This window comes from Ranitomeya variabilis, chromosome 4 (genome assembly GCF_051348905.1).
Source record: "Ranitomeya variabilis isolate aRanVar5 chromosome 4, aRanVar5.hap1, whole genome shotgun sequence".
NCBI classification, from domain to species: domain Eukaryota; kingdom Metazoa; phylum Chordata; class Amphibia; order Anura; family Dendrobatidae; genus Ranitomeya; species Ranitomeya variabilis.
The window spans coordinates 751,497,519-751,516,142 of record NC_135235.1 but is presented as its reverse complement, the minus strand read 5'-3'; the positions used below and the strand labels follow the sequence as shown (position 1 = coordinate 751,516,142).

General features: G+C 45.4%; 1 protein-coding gene across 1 annotated transcript in view; it reads right to left on the bottom strand.

Annotated features, from left to right (window-relative positions):
* LOC143766776 (myosin-3-like) overlaps window positions 1-18,624 on the bottom strand; it is a 59,731-nt gene that overhangs the window by 28,145 nt on the left and 12,962 nt on the right. Inside the window, exons 13-22 of the mRNA XM_077254727.1 lie at window positions 17,907-18,025; window positions 17,674-17,823; window positions 17,430-17,600; window positions 15,811-16,120; window positions 15,574-15,647; window positions 15,294-15,381; window positions 15,103-15,220; window positions 11,103-11,226; window positions 9,036-9,172; window positions 7,117-7,372 (exon numbers count right to left, since the gene is read on the bottom strand). Coding sequence (XP_077110842.1) covers window positions 7,117-7,372; window positions 9,036-9,172; window positions 11,103-11,226; window positions 15,103-15,220; window positions 15,294-15,381; window positions 15,574-15,647; window positions 15,811-16,120; window positions 17,430-17,600; window positions 17,674-17,823; window positions 17,907-18,025 — 1,547 coding nt within the window. The remainder of the gene's footprint in view (window positions 1-7,116; window positions 7,373-9,035; window positions 9,173-11,102; window positions 11,227-15,102; window positions 15,221-15,293; window positions 15,382-15,573; window positions 15,648-15,810; window positions 16,121-17,429; window positions 17,601-17,673; window positions 17,824-17,906; window positions 18,026-18,624) is intronic.

The following is an 18,624-nucleotide window of genomic DNA, read 5'->3' as shown; positions in this document are numbered from 1 at the left end:
CTGCAGGTCTGAATGAGTCCATGACAATGGCTATTCAGATTGATAGGCGTCTGCGGGAGCGCAAACCGGTGCACCATCTGGCGGTGTCTATGGAAAAGACGCCAGAAAGTATGCAGTGTGATAGAATTCTGTCCAGGAGCGAGCGACAGAATTTTAGACGGAAGAATGGATTGTGTTTCTATTGTGGGGATTCTACTCATGTTATATCAGCATGCTCTAGGCGTACAAAGAAGCTTGATAAGTCTGTTTCCATTGGCACCATTCAGTCTAAGTTTATTTTGTCTGTAACCCTGATTTGTTCTTTGTCATCCATTGCCACGGACGCCTATGTTGACTCTGGCGCCGCTCTGAGTCTTATGGATTGGTCCTTTGCCAATCGTTGTGGTTTTGATTTAGAGCCTTTGGAGACTCTTATTCCTCTGAAGGGGATTGACTCCACCCCATTGGCTAATAATAAACCACAATACTGGACACAAGTAACCATGCGTATCAATCCGGATCACCAGGAGATTATTCGTTTCCTGGTGCTGTATAATTTACATGACGATTTGGTACTGGGATTGCCATGGTTGCAGTCTCACAACCCAGTCTTGGACTGGAGAGCAATGTCTGTGTTGAGCTGGGGATGTAAGGGTATTCATGGGGACGTACCTTTGGTTTCTATTTCGTCGTCCATTCCCTCTGAAGTCCCTGAGTTCCTCTCTGATTATCAAGACGTCTTTGACGAACCCAAGCTTGGGTCGTTACCTCCGCACCGTGAGTGCGATTGTGCCATAGATTTGATACCGGGTTGTAAATATCCAAAGGGTCGTTTGTTTAATTTGTCTGTGCCGGAACATGCTGCTATGCGGGAATATATAAAGGAGTCTTTGGAAAAGGGACATATTCGTCCATCTTCTTCTCCCTTGGGAGCTGGGTTTTTCTTTGTCTCAAAAAAAGACGGCTCTTTGAGACCATGTATTGATTATCGGCTTCTGAATAAGATCACTGTTAAGTATCAATACCCATTGCCATTGCTTACTGATTTGTTTGCTCGTATAGAGGGTGCTAAGTGGTTCTCTAAAATTGATCTTCGTGGGGCGTATAATTTGGTGCGGATCAGGCAGGGGGATGAGTGGAAGACCGCATTTAATACGCCCGAGGGCCACTTTGAGTATTTGGTCATGCCTTTTGGTCTTTCTAATGCCCCTTCAGTTTTCCAGTCTTTTATGCATGATATTTTCCGCGATTTTCTGGATAAATTTATGATAATATATCTGGATGATATTCTGATTTTTTCTGATGACTGGGACTCTCATGTCCAGCAGGTCAGGAGAGTTTTTCAGGTTCTGCGGTCTAATTCTTTATGTGTGAAGGGGTCTAAGTGCGTTTTTGGGGTCCAGAAAATTTCCTTTTTGGGGTATATTTTTTCTCCCTCTTCCATTGAGATGGATCCCGTCAAGGTGCAAGCTATTTGTGACTGGACTCAGCCCTCCTCTCTTAAGGGTCTTCAGAGATTTTTGGGCTTTGCCAACTTTTACCGCCGATTTATTGCTGGTTTTTCGGATGTCGTTAAACCACTGACTGATTTGACCAGACAAGGCGCTGATGTTGCTAATTGGTCCCCTCATGCTGTAGAGGCCTTTCAGGAGCTTAAGCGCCGTTTTGCCTCTGCCCCTGTGTTGCGTCAGCCTGATGTGAATCTGCCTTTTCAGGTTGAGGTTGACGCTTCGGAGATCGGAGCTGGGGCAGTGTTGTCGCAGAAAGGTTCCGACTGCTCCGTCATTAGGCCTTGTGCCTTCTTTTCTCGCAAATTTTCGCCCGCAGAGCGGAATTATGATGTTGGGAATCGGGAGCTTTTGGCCATGAAGTGGGCGTTTGAGGAGTGGCGCCATTGGCTCGAGGGGGCTAGGCATCAGGTGGTGGTATTGACTGACCACAAAAATTTGATTTATCTTGAGACTGCCAGACGCCTGAATCCTAGACAGGCGCGCTGGTCTTTATTTTTTTCTCGCTTTAATTTTGTGGTGTCATACCTACCGGGTTCTAAGAATGTTAAGGCAGATGCCCTTTCTAGGAGTTTTGACCCGGACTCTCCTGGTAATTCTGAACCCACAGGTATCCTTAGGGAGGGAGTAATTTTGTCGGCCGTTTCTCCTGATCTGCGGCGGTCCTTGCAAGAGTTTCAGGCGGATAGACCGGATCGTTGTCCGCCTGATAGACTGTTTGTTCCGGATGATTGGACCAGCAGAGTCATCTCTGAGGTACATTCTTCTGCATTGGCAGGTCATCCCGGAATTTTTGGTACCAGGGATTTGGTGGCAAGATCCTTCTGGTGGCCTTCCCTGTCACGAGATGTGCGAGTCTTTGTGCAGTCATGTGACGTTTGTGCTCGGGCCAAGTCTTGTAGTTCTCGGGCTAGCGGACTGCTGTTGCCCTTGCCTATTCCTAAGAGGCCTTGGACACACATCTCGATGGATTTTATTTCAGATCTGCCTGTTTCCCAGAAGATGTCTGTCATCTGGGTGGTCTGTGACCGTTTCTCTAAAATGGTCCATTTGGTTCCTCTGCCCAAGTTGCCTTCTTCTTCTGAGTTGGTTCCTCTGTTTTTTCAGAATGTTGTCCGATTGCACGGTATTCCTGAGAATATTGTTTCTGACAGAGGTACCCAATTTGTGTCTAGATTTTGGCGGGCATTCTGTGCTAGGATGGGCATAGATTTGTCTTTTTCATCTGCTTTTCACCCTCAGACTAATGGCCAGACCGAGCGGACTAATCAGACCCTTGAGACATATCTGAGGTGTTTTGTCTCTGCTGACCAGGATGATTGGGTTGCTTTTTTGCCATTGGCAGAGTTCGCCCTCAATAATCGGGCCAGTTCTTCCACCTTGGTGTCCCCGTTTTTCTGTAATTCGGGGTTTCACCCTCGATTTTCCTCCGGTCAGGTGGAATCCTCGGATTGTCCTGGAGTGGATGCGGTGGTGGAGAGATTGCATCACATCTGGGGGCAGGTTATGGACAATTTGAAGTTGTCCCAGGAGAAGACTCAGCGTTTTGCCAACCGTCATCGTCGTGTTGGTTCTCGGCTTTGTGTTGGAGATTTAGTGTGGTTGTCTTCTCGTTTTGTCCCTATGAGGGTCTCTTCTCCTAAGTTTAAACCTCGGTTCATCGGCCCTTATAGAATATTGGAGATTCTTAATCCTGTTTCTTTCCGTTTGGACCTCCCTGCGTCCTTTTCCATTCATAACGTTTTTCATCGGTCGTTATTGCGCAGGTATGAGGTACCTGTTGTACCTTCAGTTGAGCCTCCTGCTCCGGTGTTGGTTGAGGGTGAGTTGGAGTACGTTGTGGAGAAAATTTTGGACTCTCGTGTTTCCAGACGGAAACTCCAGTATCTGGTCAACTGGAAGGGTTACGGCCAGGAGGATAATTCTTGGGTCAATGCATCTGATGTTCATGCTTCTGATCTTGTTCGTGCCTTCCATAGGGCTCATCCTGGTCGCCCTGGTGGATCTGGTGAGGGTTCGGTGCCCCCTCCTTGAGGGGGGGGTACTGTTGTGAATTTGGATTCTGGGCTCCCCCGGTGGCCGCTTGTGGAATTGGACTTGTCATCCTCTTTCCTGTTTCACCTGGTTCCATCAGTAGTGGGTGTCGCTATTTAAGCTCATTTCTATGGTGGTTTCTTGCCGGTCAACAATGTTATCTGATGCCTCTCAGTGCTTGTTCCTGCTTCTAGACTACTACTAGATAAGTTGGACTTTTGTCCATGTTTTGTTTTGCCTATTTGTTCCAGTTCACAGCTGAAGTTTTGTTACTGTGTCTGGAAAGCTCTCGTTGATCAGGGATTGCTACTCTGGCGTTATGAGTTAATGCCAGAGTTTAAGGTAATCTCTGGATGGTGTTTTGTTAGTGTTTTTCTGCTGACCATGAAAGTATACTATCTGTCTTCTGCTATCTAGTAAGCGGACCTCAAATTTGCTAAGACTATTTTCCTGCTGCGTTTGTTGTTTCATCTGAACTCACCGTCATTATATGTGGGGGGCTACTGTCTTCTTTGGAATATTTCTCTAGAGGTGAGCCAGGTCTTATATTTCCCTCTGCTAGCTATTTAGGTCTTAGGCCAGAGCTGGGCATCTAGCGTTAAATAGGAAATGCTACCTGGCTATTTCTAGTTGCGCGGCAGGCTTAGTTCATGGTCAGTATAGTTCCATCTTCCGAGAGCTTGTCCCTCTATAGGCTTGCTATGATCTCTGCCTGCAGAGATCATGACACACCACCTTCTCCAGAGGCACTACAGACACCACATCCTCCAGAGGTACTACAAACACCACCTTTTTCAGAAAGTGCTACAGACACCACCTTCTCCAGAGGGCGCTACAGACACTACCTTCTCCAGAGGGCGCTACAGACACCACCTCCTCCAGAGAGCATCACAAACACCAACTCCTCCAGAAGGCACTACAGATACGACCTTCTCCAGAGGCACTACAGACACTATCTCCTACAGAAGGCACTACAGACATCACATCCTCCAGAGGCATTACAGACAACACTTTCTCCAGAGGTCACCACAGACACCACCTTCTCCAGAGGGCGCTACAGACACCACCTTCTCCAGAGGGCGCTACAGATACCACCTTCTCCAGAGGGCGCTACAGACACCACCTTCTCCTGAGGGCGCTACAGACACCACCTCCTCCAGAGGGCATCACACACCTCCTTTTCCTCCAGAGAGCTCTACATACTGTTGTGCTCAAAAGTTTACATACCCTGCAGAATTGTTGCTTTCTTGGCCTTTTTTCAGAGAATATGAATGATAACACCAAAACTTTTTCTCCACTCATGGTTAGTGGTTGGGTGAAGCCATTTTTTTGTCAAACTACTGTGTTTTCTCTTTTTAAATCATAATGACAACCCAAAACATCCAAATGACCCTGATCAAAAGTTCACATACCCGGCTGATTTTGGCCTGATAACATGCACAAAAGTTGACACAAATGGGTGTGAATGGCCACTAAAGGTAACATCCTCACCTGTGACCTGTTTGCTTGTAATCAGTGTGTGCATAAAAGCGGAGTGAGTTTCTGGGATCCAGACAGACTCTTGCATCTTTCTTCCAGCCACTGACGTTTCTGGATTGTGAGTCATGGGGAAAGCAAAAGAATTGTCAACAGATCTACGGGAAAAGGTAGTTGAACTGAATAAAACTGGAAAGGGATACAAAAAGATATCCAAGGAATTGATAATGCAAGTTAGCAGCGTTCACACTGTGATTAACAAATGGAACATCAGGGGCTCTGTAAAATCAAAACCACGGTCAGGTAGATCAACAAAAATGTCATCCACAACTGCCAGGAAAATTGTTAGGGATGCAAAGAAAAACCCACAAATAACATCAGCTGAAATACTGGACTCTCTGAAAACTAATGGTGTGGCTGTTTCAAGATGCACAATAAGGAGGCACTTGAAGAAAAATGGGCTGCATGGTCGAGTCGCCAGAAGAAAGCCATTACTGCGCAAATGCCACAAAGTATCTAGCTTACAATATGCAAAACAGCACAGAGACAAGCCTCAAAACTTCTGGAACAAGGTAATTTGAAGTGATGAGACCAAAATTGAACTTTTTGGCCGCAACCATAAACGTTACATTTGGAGAGAGGTCAACAAGGCCTATGATGAAAGAAACACCATTCCTACTGTAAAGCATGGAGGTGGATCGCTGATGTTTTGTGATGTGTGAGCTACAAAGGCACAGGAAACTTGGTCAAAGTTGAAGGAAAGATGAATGCAGCACATTATCAGCAAATACTGGAGGCAAATTTGCACTCATCAGCCTGGAAGAAGCTGTGCATGGGACGTACTTGGACGTTCCAACATGACAATGATCCAACACACAAGTCCAAGTTGACCTGTCATTGGCTACAGCAGAACAAAGTGAAGGTTCTGGAGTGAATTCAAAGTAGAAGAAGAATAAAAGATAATGTGTAACTAAAATTAAACTTTTATTCCATATGCATTAAAATATTGCATCTAAAATTACTGTACACACATCCAGTGTGGATGCATATTGGGGATAATTTATAGGGTGACCCACTAACTCCTGTAGAAAAGATAATGTGGGAGATGTGTAAATAATATGTGATTATGACTGTTGTCCCCATAAACTGACAGTCAATCTGTTCACCTACAATTATTCAGAATAATAAGAGGCGGAGCAAATGTATAATTTTCAGTGCTGTTAAACAATTTCTAAATGCACTGAAAAGTCTTATATTTTGTAGTTGATATAACCGTATTAAGACCAATGCAGCACTCACTGATTAAAGCTTATGATAGAGCAGCTTGTGATTGTAGACTCGCCCTCGGCTAATATGTTGGAATAATTCACTGACATCCTATTGTAGGATTGTTGCCAAAAATTGCCCAATTATTAGAAGCACAGCCACAAAGGGTGATCGCTCATTGAAAGCCGTTACCGATAATACAGTCCTGCGGCAGGTGGTAAAGAGTGTATAAACTCAGATCTTCAAGTGCGATCAGAGGCAAACACATGCTGCATACTGCGTGAAGTATCTGCTTTGACAAGGTACGACTTAGTACAGAGCAAATTGTGCTAGTGCACAGGTACTGCAATCTGCCTTTCGCTGGCTTTTTCTAAGGGCCATTAGAAAAAGCTGGTATACCGGCAAAACGCGCGTCGAGGCACATGTGCTGTAGTTAGTAATGATGTGAGGCAGTTAGGCAACATAATATAGACGACAGATCGCAGAAGAAGAGTGGGCAGCTTTACCATGTGAGAAAATAAAGAACCTCATCCACAACTACCACAAAAGACTTCAAGCTGTCATTGATGTTAGAGGGGGCAATAAATGGTATTAAGAAATGGGAACTTTTGATCAGAGTCATTTGGATGTTTTGGGTTGTCATTATGATTTAAAAAGAGAAAACACAGTAGTTTGACAATAAATGGCTTCACCCAATCACTAACCATGAGTGGAGAAAAAGTGTTGGTGTTATCATTCATATTCTCTGAAAAAAGGCCAAGAAAGCAAAAATTCTGACGGGCTATGTAAACTTTTGAGCACAACTGTACATGACCTCCTTTAGTGGTCGCAGCATACAGGTCTCCATACTTACAGACTGAACTTGCAGATGCAGGTCATTCTTCTCTTGGAGAAGTTTCACCATCCTCTCCTCCAGCTCCTTCCTTTTCGCCTCTGACTTTGCTAGATTATCCTTGGTTTTGGTGAATTCCTCTTTCATGGCTGCCATCTCCTTCTCAGTTTCGGCACTCCTGAGAAGAGGCTTGATCTTGAAGTAAAGCTTCATCCATGGCCAGTGTTTTACATTCATGAAAGCGCGGATGTTGTATTGGATGCAGAAGATGGCCTCTCTGGAGATAGAGACATTACCTCGTGACTTCAGGGTCTGCGTCCACGCTGTCTTACAGCCGAAGGGCTGAATTAAGGAGGGGGCAATCTATGAGGAGGAAATATAGGGTGGTGCAGAACTGTGGAGAGGACGGGTAGGTGGTAGACAGAGGTGAGGAGGAGGTGTAAGGCAGTGCAGCACTGTGGTGAGGACGGGTAGGTGGTAGACAGATGAGGAGATGTAGGGTGGTGCAGCAATGTGGAGAGGACGGGTAGGTGGTAGACAGATGAGGAAATGTAGGGTGGTGCAGCACTGTGGAGAGGATGGGTAGGTGGTAGACATATGAGGAGGAGATGTAAGGTGGTACAGCACTATAGAGAGGACGGGTAGGTGATAGACAGATAAGGAGAAGGAGATGTAGGGCGGTGCAGCACTATAGAGAGGACGGGTAGGTGATAGACAGATAAGGAGAAGGAGATGTAGGGCGGTGCAGCACTATAGAGAGGACGGGTAGGTGATAGACAGATGAGGAGAAGGAGATATAGGGCGGTGCAGCACTATAGAGAGGACGGGTAGGTGATAGACAGATAAGGAGAAGGAGATATAGGGCAGGGCAGCACTATAGAGAGGACGGGTAGGTGATAGACAGATGAGGAGAAGGAGATATAGGGCGGTGCAGCACTATAGAGAGGACGGGTAGGTGATAGACAGATGAGGAGAAGGAGATATAGGGCGGTGCAGCACTATAGAGAGGACGGGTAGGTGATAGACAGATAAGGAGAAGGAGATGTAGGGCGGTGCAGCACTATAGAGAGGACGGGTAGGTGATAGACAGATGAGGAGAAGGAGATGTAGGGCAGGGCAGCACTATAGAGAGGACGGGTAGGTGATAGACAGATGAGGAGAAGGAGATATAGGGCGGTGCGGTGTTGACTTATTGACGCTGTGTAGTGGAATTATTTTATGGCAGTGTTATATTGTGAAGGAGAGAATGGCTAATGAAATCCATTATTAACCTTGCATAAGCTAGCTCAGATGTAGTGTGGCAAGATGGCGTCTGAATCCAGGAACAATGTCCTGGAAGGAATTCTTGGAATGTGAAGCAGATACACTGAGGAGTCGACCATAGATGGAGCAGACCTAACATGGACCCATCACAGACTGACATGATGGTTGTGAGGAGATGTGTGACGCCTTTTTCTGCCTGTTACACGATCTTTTGTTCTGTGCTAATAAAATCAGTTGTGTGCCAGACTTTGCTGAGGGAGGAGCACATATCTAACTTCTGTGTCCGATGTAATTCTTCTATGCACGCACTTGGCTCATATTTATTAGGTCAGGGACAGGCTATCACTGTGATCTCACTTTAAGAGATCACCCCACAATATGAACACTTTGTTGCAGTATTATGGTACATAGCCCTACGTAACGGTATTATATGAACACTGTGTTTTCAGTATTATTGTTCATGGCTCTGCATGGGACTTATATGTAAACTGTAGGACAATACTTAGCTACAATGCATGCATGGCACTGCGCGCCGGGCCACAGTCTGGCCACTGTATATACTAAATACAAGGAGCTCTGTCCAGGAACCCCCCCATGAAACCGGCTCCAGTGCTGTGCACCAGATGTAAGTATGCCCCTATAGCGCAGCGTGGCCCCGTACATGAACACCTCCTCACCTCCTGTCCATCATCTTCTGGAACTCCTGCCTCATCAGGAAGCCCCGACATAAGGCTTGTGTGCGGGTGATGAGCAGAGTCAGGCGGTCATCCCTCATCTCCTCCAGGGTGCCCAGGAGACCGGCCTTAAAAAACACCTACAAGAAAGAAGCACTCATATACCCCCGATCAGGCGCCATTTGTACATGGAAGGGGCAGAAAAACACTCATATACCCCGAGCAGAAGCCATATACAGTTAGGTCCATTTATATTTGGACAGAGACAACATTTTTCTAATTTTGGTTACAGACATTATCACAATGAATTTTAAACAAAACAATTCAGATGCAGTTGAAGTTCAGACTTTCAGCTTTCATTTGAGGGTATCCACATTAAAATTGGATGAAGGGTTTAGGAGTTTCAGCTCCTTGACATGTGCCACCCTGTTTTTAAAGGGACCAAAAGTAATTGGACAATTGACTCCAAGGCTATGTCATGGACAGGTGTGGGCAATCCCTTTGTTATGTCATTCTCAATTAAGCAGATAAAAGGTCTGGAGTTGATTTGAGGTGTGGTGCTGCATTTGGAAGGTTTTGCTGTGAAGTAAACATGCGGTAAAGGAGCTCTCCATGCAGGTGAAACAAGCCATCCTTAAGCTGCGAAAACAGAAAAAACCCATCCGAGAAATTGCTACAATATTAGGAGTGGCAAAATCTACAGTTTGGTACATCCTGAGAAAGAAAGAAAGCACTGGTGAACTCATCAATGCAAAAAGACCTGGGCGTCCACAGAAGACAACACTGGTGGATGATCGCAGAATAATCTCCATGGTGAAGAGAAACCCCTTCACAACAGCCAACCAAGTGACCACCACTCTCCAGGAGGTCGGCGCATCAATATCCAAATCTACCATAAAGAGAAGACTGCATGGAAGTAACTACAGAGGGTTCACTACACGGTGCAGCCACTCATAAGCATCAAGAATAAAAAGGCTAGACTGGACTTTGCTAAAAAACATCTAAAAAAGCCAGCACAGTTCTGGAAGAACATTCTATGGACAGATGAAACCAAGATCAACTTCTACCAGAATGATGGAAAGAGAAAAGTATGGCGAAGGCTTGGTACAGCTCATGACCCAAAGCATACCACATCATCTGTAAAACACGGCGGAGGCAGTGTGATGGCTTGGGCATGCATGGCTGCCAGTGGCACTGGGTCACTAGTGTTTATTGATGATGTGACACAGGAATGAATTCTGAGGTCTTCAGAGCCGCCATACTGTGTGCTCAGATCCAGCCAAATGCAGCCAAACTGATTGGTCGTCGTTTCATCCTACAGATGGACAATGACCTAAAACATAAAGCCAAAGCAACCCAGGAGTCTATTAAAGCAAAGAAGTGGAATATTCTTGAATGGCCAAGTCAGTCACCTGATCTCAACCCAATTGAGCAGCATTTCACTTGTTAAAGTCTAAACTTCAGACAGAAAGGCCACAAACAAACAGCAACTGAAAACCACCGCAGTGATGGCCTGGCCGAGCATCAAAAAGGAGGAAACACAGCGTCTGGTGATGTCCATGAGTTCAAGACTTCAGGCAGTCATTGCCAGCCAAGGGTTTTCAACCAAGTACTAGAAATGAACATTTTATTTACAATTATTGAATCTGTCCAATTACTTTTGGTCCCTTAAAAAACAGGGTGGCACATGTTAAGGAGCTGAAACTCCTAAACTCTTCATCCAATTTTAATGTGGATACCCTCAAATGAAAGCTGAAAGTCTGAACTTCAACTGCATCTGAATTGTTTTGTTTAATTACATTGTGGTAATGTCGATAACCAAAATTAGAAAAATGTTGTCTCTGTCCAAATATATATGGACCTAACTGTATACGAGGAAGAGGCAGAAAAACGCTCATATACCCCGAGCAGGAGCCATATGTAGGAGGAAGAGGCAGAAAAACACTCATATATCCCGAGCAGGCGCCATATGTACGAGGAAGAGACAGTGCAGTGTAATACCTCAGTGCTACCAGCAGGTGTCAGGATGACACAGGGCGCCCGCTCAGCATGGTGACATTTTGGGGTTACCTTGGTGTGCCCGAACTTATACTGATTGTGATCGATGTCGATGGAGCCCAGCAGCTTCTCACACGCTTTCTTGCTGTCAATGAATTGCCCCTCAGGGATGGCGCTGGCGTTCAGGATCCGGTATCTGCCCAAGATAAATCATGATAAAGACCTGCCATACAAAATGGATGATAACAGAGAACAGTAACCTGGGAGATGGCGACTGCAGGACAGGTGGACCAGATCTGAAAGCCGGAGGAGTGACTGCTCCAGTAAGGAGGGAAAAAGGAGAGCAGGGCAGGCCAGACAGGTGCTGGTAGTGGGGGACTCAATTATTAGGGGAACAGATAGGGCAATCTGTCACAAAGACAGGGATCGTCGGACGGTGTGCTGCCTACCTGGCGCTCGAGTCCGACACATCGCTGATCGGGTGGACGGATTACTGGGAGGGGCTGGTGAGGACCCAGCGGTCATGGTGCACATTGGCACAAATGACAAAGTTAGAGGTAGGTGGAAGGTCCTTAAAGATGATTTCAGGGAATTAGGCTGCAAGCTGAAAGCAAGGACCTCCAACGTGGTATTTTCCGAAATACTGCCTGTACCACGTGCCACGCCAGAGAGGCAACGGGAGATTAGGGAGGTTAATAAGTGGCTCAAGCATTGGTGTAGGAAGGAGGGGTTTGGGTTCCTGCAGAACTGGGCCGACTTCTCAGTTGGCTACAGGCTCTACGCTAGGGACGGGCTGCACCTCAATGGGGAAGGTGCAGCTGTGCTGGGGGAGAAAATGGTTAGAAGGTTGGAGGAGTGTTTAAACTAGGGATTGGGGGGGAGGGTATTCAATTTATAGGAGGGGAAGATAGTGCAGATAGAGACCTGGGCACAAATAAGGAAGTTGGGGGTGGCGGTGGCATGGGGGGTGGGGTTAGAACAGTTAGTAATTTAAGAAAGAATAGAGGTACAGAGAGGAACATCAAGTGCATGTATACTAATGCCAGAAGCCTCGCCAACAAAATGGACAAATTAGAACTAATGTTGTTGGAGCATAATTATGACATGGTGGGGATATCTGAGACGTGGCTGGATGAGAGCCATGACTGGGCTGTTAACTTACAGGGCTATAGCCTGTTCAGAAATGCCCGTACAGATAAGCGTGGGGGTGAGGTGTGTCTATATGTAAAATCCACCTTAAAACCCATCCTGCGTGATAATATAGGTGAATTTAATGAAAATGTAGAGTCCCTGTGGGTGGGGATAAGGGGAGGGGGAAAAAATAATAAATTACTGATAGGGGTTTGTTATAAATCTCCAAAACTAATGGAAGCAATGGAGAATATCCTCGTAAAGCAAATAGATGAAGCTGCGACTCAAGGAGAAGTCATTATTATGGGGGACTTCAACTGCCCTGAAATAGATTGGGGAACAGAAACCTGCAGCTCCAGCAAAGGTGATCGGGGTCTGACAACTATGAGAGACAATTACCTTTCACAACTGGTTCAGGACCCAACAAGAAGGGGGGCACTGCTAGACCTAATATTAACCAACAGGCCAGACCGCATAGCAAATATAAGGGTTGGGGTTCACTTGGGGAATAGTGATCACAAAATAATAAGTTTTCATGTCTCCTTTAATAAGATGTGTAGTAGAGGGGTGACAAGGACACTAAACTTCAGGAGGGCAAATTTCCAACGGATGAGAGAGGATCTTGGTGCAATTAACTGGGACGATATCCTGAGACACAAAAATACACAAAGAAAATGGGAGACATTTATTAGCATCCTGGATAGGACCTGTGCACAGTATATACCGTATGGGAATAAACATACTAGAAATAGGAGGAAACCAATATGGCTAAATAGAGCTGTAAGGGGCGCAATAAGGGACAAAAAGAAAGCATTTAGAGAATTAAAGGAAGTAGGTAGTGAGGAGGCATTAAATAAATACAGAAAATTAAATAAATTCTGTAAAAAGCAAATCAAGGCAGCAAAGATTGAGACAGAGAGACTCATTGCCAGAGAGAGCAAAAATAACCCCAAAATATTCTTTAACTACATAAATAGTAAGAAACTAAAAAATGATAGTGTTGGCCCCCTTAAAAATAGTCTGAGTGAAATGGTGGATGAGGATGAGGAAAAAGCCAATATGCTAAACGACTTTTTTTCATCAGTATTTACAAAAGAAAATCCCATGGCTGCCAATATGACTAGTGATAAAAATTCCCCATTAAATGTCACCTGCTTAACCCAGCAGGAAGTACAGCGGCGTCTAAAAATCACAAAAATTGACAAATCTCCGGGCCCGGATGGGATACACCCCCGAGTACTGCAGGAATTAAGTACAGTCATTGATAGACCATTATTTTTAATCTTTAAAGAGTCCATAATAACAGGGTCTGTACCACAGGACTGGCGTATAGCAAATGTGGTGCCAATATTCAAAAAAGGGGCAAAAACTGAACTCGGTAATTATAGGCCAGTAAGTTTAACCTCTACTGTGGGTAAAATCCTGGAGGGCATTCTAAGGGATGCTATGCTGGAGTATCTGAAGAGGAATAACCTCATGACCCAGTATCAGCACGGGTTTACTAGGGACCGTTCATGTCAGACTAATCTGATCAGCTTCTATGAAGAGGTAAGTTCCGGACTGGACCATGGGAACACAGTGGATGTAGTGTATATGGACTTTTCAAAAGCTTTTGATACGGTGCCACACAAAAGGTTGATACATAAAATGAGAATAATGGGGATAGGGGAAAATATGTGCAAGTGGGTTGAGAGCTGGCTCAGGGATAGGAAACAAAGGGTGGTTATTAATGGAGCACACTCGGACTGGGTCGCTGGTAGTAGTGGGGTACCACAGGGGTCAGTATTGGGCCCTCTTCTTTTTAACATATTTATTAATGACCTTGTAGGGGGCATTCAGAGTAGAATTTCAATATTTGCAGATGACACTAAACTCTGCAGGGTAATCAATACAGGGGAGGACAATTTTATATTACAGGATGATTTATGTAAACTAGAAGCTTGGGCTGATAAATGTCAAATGAGCTTTAATGGGGATAAATGTAAGGTCATGCACTTGGGTAGAAGTAATAAGATGTATAACTATGTGCTTAATTCTAAAACTCTGGGTAAAACTGTCAATGAAAAGGACCTGGGTGTATGGGTGGATGACAAACTCATATTCAGTGGCCAGTGTCAGGCAGCTGCTACAAAGGCAAATAAAATTTTGGGATGTATTAAAAGAGGCATAGATGCTCATGAGGAGAACATAATTTTACCTCTATACAGGTCACTAGTGCGACCACACTTAGAATACTGTGCACAGTTCTGGTCTCCGGTGTATAAGAAAGACATAGCTGAACTGGAGCGGGTGCAGAGAAGAGCGACCAAGGTTATTAGAGGACTGGGGGGTCTGCAATACCAAGATAGGTTATTACACTTGGGGCTATTTAGTTTGGAAAAACGAAGACTAAGGGGTGATCTTATGTTAATGTATAAATATATGAGGGGACAGTACAAAGACCTTTCTGATGATCTTTTTAATCATAGACCTGAGACAGGGACAAGGGGGCATCCTCTACGTCTGGAGGAAAGAAGGATTAAGCATAATAACAGATGCGGATTCTTTACTGTAAGAGCAGTGAGACTATGGAACTCTCTGCCGTATGATGTTGTAATGAGTGATTCATTAATTAAATTTAAGAGGGGACTGGATACCTTTCTGGAAAAGTATAATGTTACAGGGTATATATATTAGATTCCTTGATAAGGCGTTGATCCAGGGAACTAGTCTGATTGCCGTATGTGGGGTCGGGAAGGAATTTTTTTCCCCATGATGGAGCTTACTCTTACCACATGGGTTTTTTTTTGCCTTCCCCTGGATCAACATGTTAGGGCATGTTAGGTTAGGCTATGGGTTGGACTAGATGGACTTAAAGTCTTCCTTCAACCTTAATAACTATGTAACTATGTAACTATGTTCTCTGGTATCTGCCACTCAGGCTGAGCACAAGCTGTTGCACCTTTGCTTGAAGTCTCCGTACAGGATCCTATTAGGAAACCCTTTCCTGCAGATGCGGATCCCCTCCAGCACCCCGTTACACCGCAGCTGGTGCAGGACCAGATGGTGATCCATTTCACCTGGCAGGAAAGGAACCGGTCAGTCACTTGACCCGTGGGCAGAGAATGATATCAGGGCGGAAAGTCACATTACCGGGGGTCTTGGTCTCATTGGGGATAAGGCAGCGCACAAAATGTGGATGAGTGGTCCGCAGGTTAGACATCAGCTTATTCAGGTTCTCCTACACAGAAGGATGAAGAGGTCACTTGCCATCCTATGTAACAACACATGTCACCTGCAGTCCTATGTAATAAAACAGATGTCACCTGCAGTCCTATGTAATACCACAGATGTCACCTACAGTCCTATGTAACACCATAGAGGTCACATGAGGTCCTATGTAACACATATCGGTAAAATACAAACATCTTACCCGGAATAGGGCGGATACGGTCTGAAAGGAGGAGCCCTTCTTCTTCGCCCCTTTCTTGGCCGTTGCCCCTTCAGCTGTAACAGGAGCAGCAATACACAATTATTCAGGGAAAATTGAAACCTTCAAGTTTCTTACATGGGCCCTCCTCTTAGGACAACCTGTCTTCTTACCACCGAGCTGAGAGTGAAGGACGGTGGTCCCCGAGGTGTGACACCCGAACGACCCACTGGTTCTCACCTGCTTCCGCTCCTGAGTATGTTGAGTAGAGGTTAGCCAGGATCTTCATTGATGACTTCTGGTAGAGTCCCACCACAGTCTCATTCAGTGGGTCCTTGTTCTTCTCCAGCCAGCCACAGATGTTGTAGTCCACAGTCCCAGCGTAGTGGACCAGGGAGAAGTGAGCCTCGGCTTTGCCTTTGGCCGGCTTCGGCTTCTGGAAGTTGTTGGATTTGCCAAGATGTTGATCATACAGCTTGTTCTTGAAGGAAGTGTCGGTGGCCTTGGGGAACATGCACTCCTCTTCCAGGATGGAGAAGATGCCCATTGGCTGTGGAAGACATGGGGTGCGGGTTTCAGTGGTGGGGCAAAAGAGAGCGCCAAGTTCTATGGGAGTGCAAAATTTTGCCTCCCGGCCCCACTACCTCATTTTGTTTGATCGGAGCAGGGGCACAGTGAATGCCTTCCCGGCAAGCGATGTGATTGCCAATGCGCAGTAGGTTCCTGTGCAGAGGGCAGCAGTCAAGATGAATTTGTGCTCTGCTCCTGCACGCTGCATAGCAGTGACTGTGATGACAAGGGCTGCATTATTTTTTCGTACAGCTACAGGGGTTAGTCGTTTATGGATAGCACTACCATAAGGGCTAGGACTATTGTCATGTTCCGGACTGTGGATAGGGCTAGGACTAGGGTTAGGAATCTGATTAGGACTGGAAGTATGGTTGGGGCTAGGGTTTAAGATAAAACTAGGATTAAGCATAAAATCAGGGTTAGGGATAGGACTATGTTAACGATAGGACTATGTTAGGGATAAGACTATGGTTAGGGATAGGACTAGGGTTAGGGCATGGACTAGAGTTAAGGATAAAACTATGTTAGAGGATATGGTTAGGGTTAAGAATAGGTCTAGGGTCAGGTTTAGGACTAGGGTTATGGATAGGACTAGGTTTAGGTTTAGGACTAGGGTTAGGGATAGGACTAAGGTTAGGGATAGGACTTGGGTTATGAAAAGGACTAGGGTAAGTGGTAGGACTAGGGTTAGGGCATGGACTGGAGTTAAGTATAAAACTTTGTTAGAGGATACAACTAGGGTTAAGGATAGGACTAGGGTCAGGTTTAAGACTAGGCTTAGGGGTAGGACTAGGGCTATGGATAGGACTAGGGTTAGGTTTAGGACATGGGCTATGGATATGACTAGGTTTAGGATTAGAGTTAGGGATAGGACTATGGTAAGGGATAGGACTAGGGTTATGGATTGGACTAGGGTTGGGGATAGGATCAAGGTTAGGACTAGTGTTATAGATAGGACTAGGGTTAGGTTTAGGGTTAGGGATGGGACTAAGGTTAGGGTTAGGACTAGGGTTAGGGATAGGACTAGGGTTAGGATTAGAACTAGGGTTAGGTTTAGGACTAGAATTAGGGATAGGACTAGGGCTAGGGTTACAATAATGAAATAGCTACATTAAAACATAAGGGGTTCAATAATGGATTGGAGGAAGGAACTAAGGGAAGGTTAATGGTCCAAGGGTTATTTGGTGAAAAATACTTGCAGCCCACATTACGCCAGTCAAAACTTAATACCAATGTTTTGCTTTTCTACACAAGAAAATGAAGATAAGAATATAAAAGGACAAAAATACCTTCTCAATGAGCTCGATGCAGGCGGCCAGGTCCATGCCGAAGTCGATGAACTCCCACTCAATCCCTTCCTTCTTGTACTCCTCTTGCTCCAGGACAAACATGTGGTGGTTGAAGAACTGCTGCAGCTTCTCGTTGGTGAAGTTGATGCAAAGTTGTTCCAAACTGTTCAACTACAAGTGACAGATTTTTTTTTATACGAGTCTGGGCCTCTCATCGAGAGAGACTGGCACTACAGAGACCAACCTCAAAGATCTCAAAGCCAGCAATATCCAGGACCCCGATGAAGTGCTGTCTGGGGAGTTTGGTATCGAGCTGCTGGTTTATACGCGTTACCATCCACAAGAAGAGCTTCTCATACACGGACTTGCCGAGGGCATTGACGTTATGATGGACCTGCACAATATAATGATGTGTTTGATGTCAGCTGCCGGTCAGCTCACGATGAGACGGAGAGCTGGGGGTCATTGTGTCCTTACTTGCTCCACGGTTTGGCCCTTGGTCACGTATTCATTGCCCACTTTGACCCTGGGATAGCAGAGAGCTTTCAGCAAGTCTGCAGAGTTCAGGCCCGTCAGGTATGCGGTTTTATCAGCCACTGGGATGGAGACAGTAATGGTGAGTAAGCCTCCAGCTGACACCGGAGAGCACTACTCTGGTATAGCAGTGTATTCTATAACTACCAGTCTCATGTGAAGACCAGCCACAGGCTTCATAGGAGTACCAATATGGCAGAAACAAGGGCCGTCAGTAGAATTCTGGCTCACATGACAAACCACTGTCACTCCACTATGATGGGTGTAGGAAGCAACCCACCCCCTTTCCGAAATTCCTGCTGCATCTACTAGGTCAAACTGTTGTGATTGTGGCAGGTACTCTCAGGTGCCACTTATATAATGTAGTTGGCACTCACCCTCCATGGAGCCTGCTACATAAATTCAGTGCACACATCTGCCGTAAATGTGGGGGGTTAAATTAACTCAATCGGCCTCATCATAGAGATTATGATGAGAGCGGCACCGTTAAGGACTGCTATGACTATTGTGAACTTATACTCGGGTGGCCTAGAAGATGTGACCAGTGTCTTTAGCGTTGGGACTAGAACTCTTGGCACCTTCGACTTTTGGATGGAAAAACACAGTCTTCAATCTAACATTATTCCTACACCCAACCCTAGCACTAACCCTAGTCCTAAGA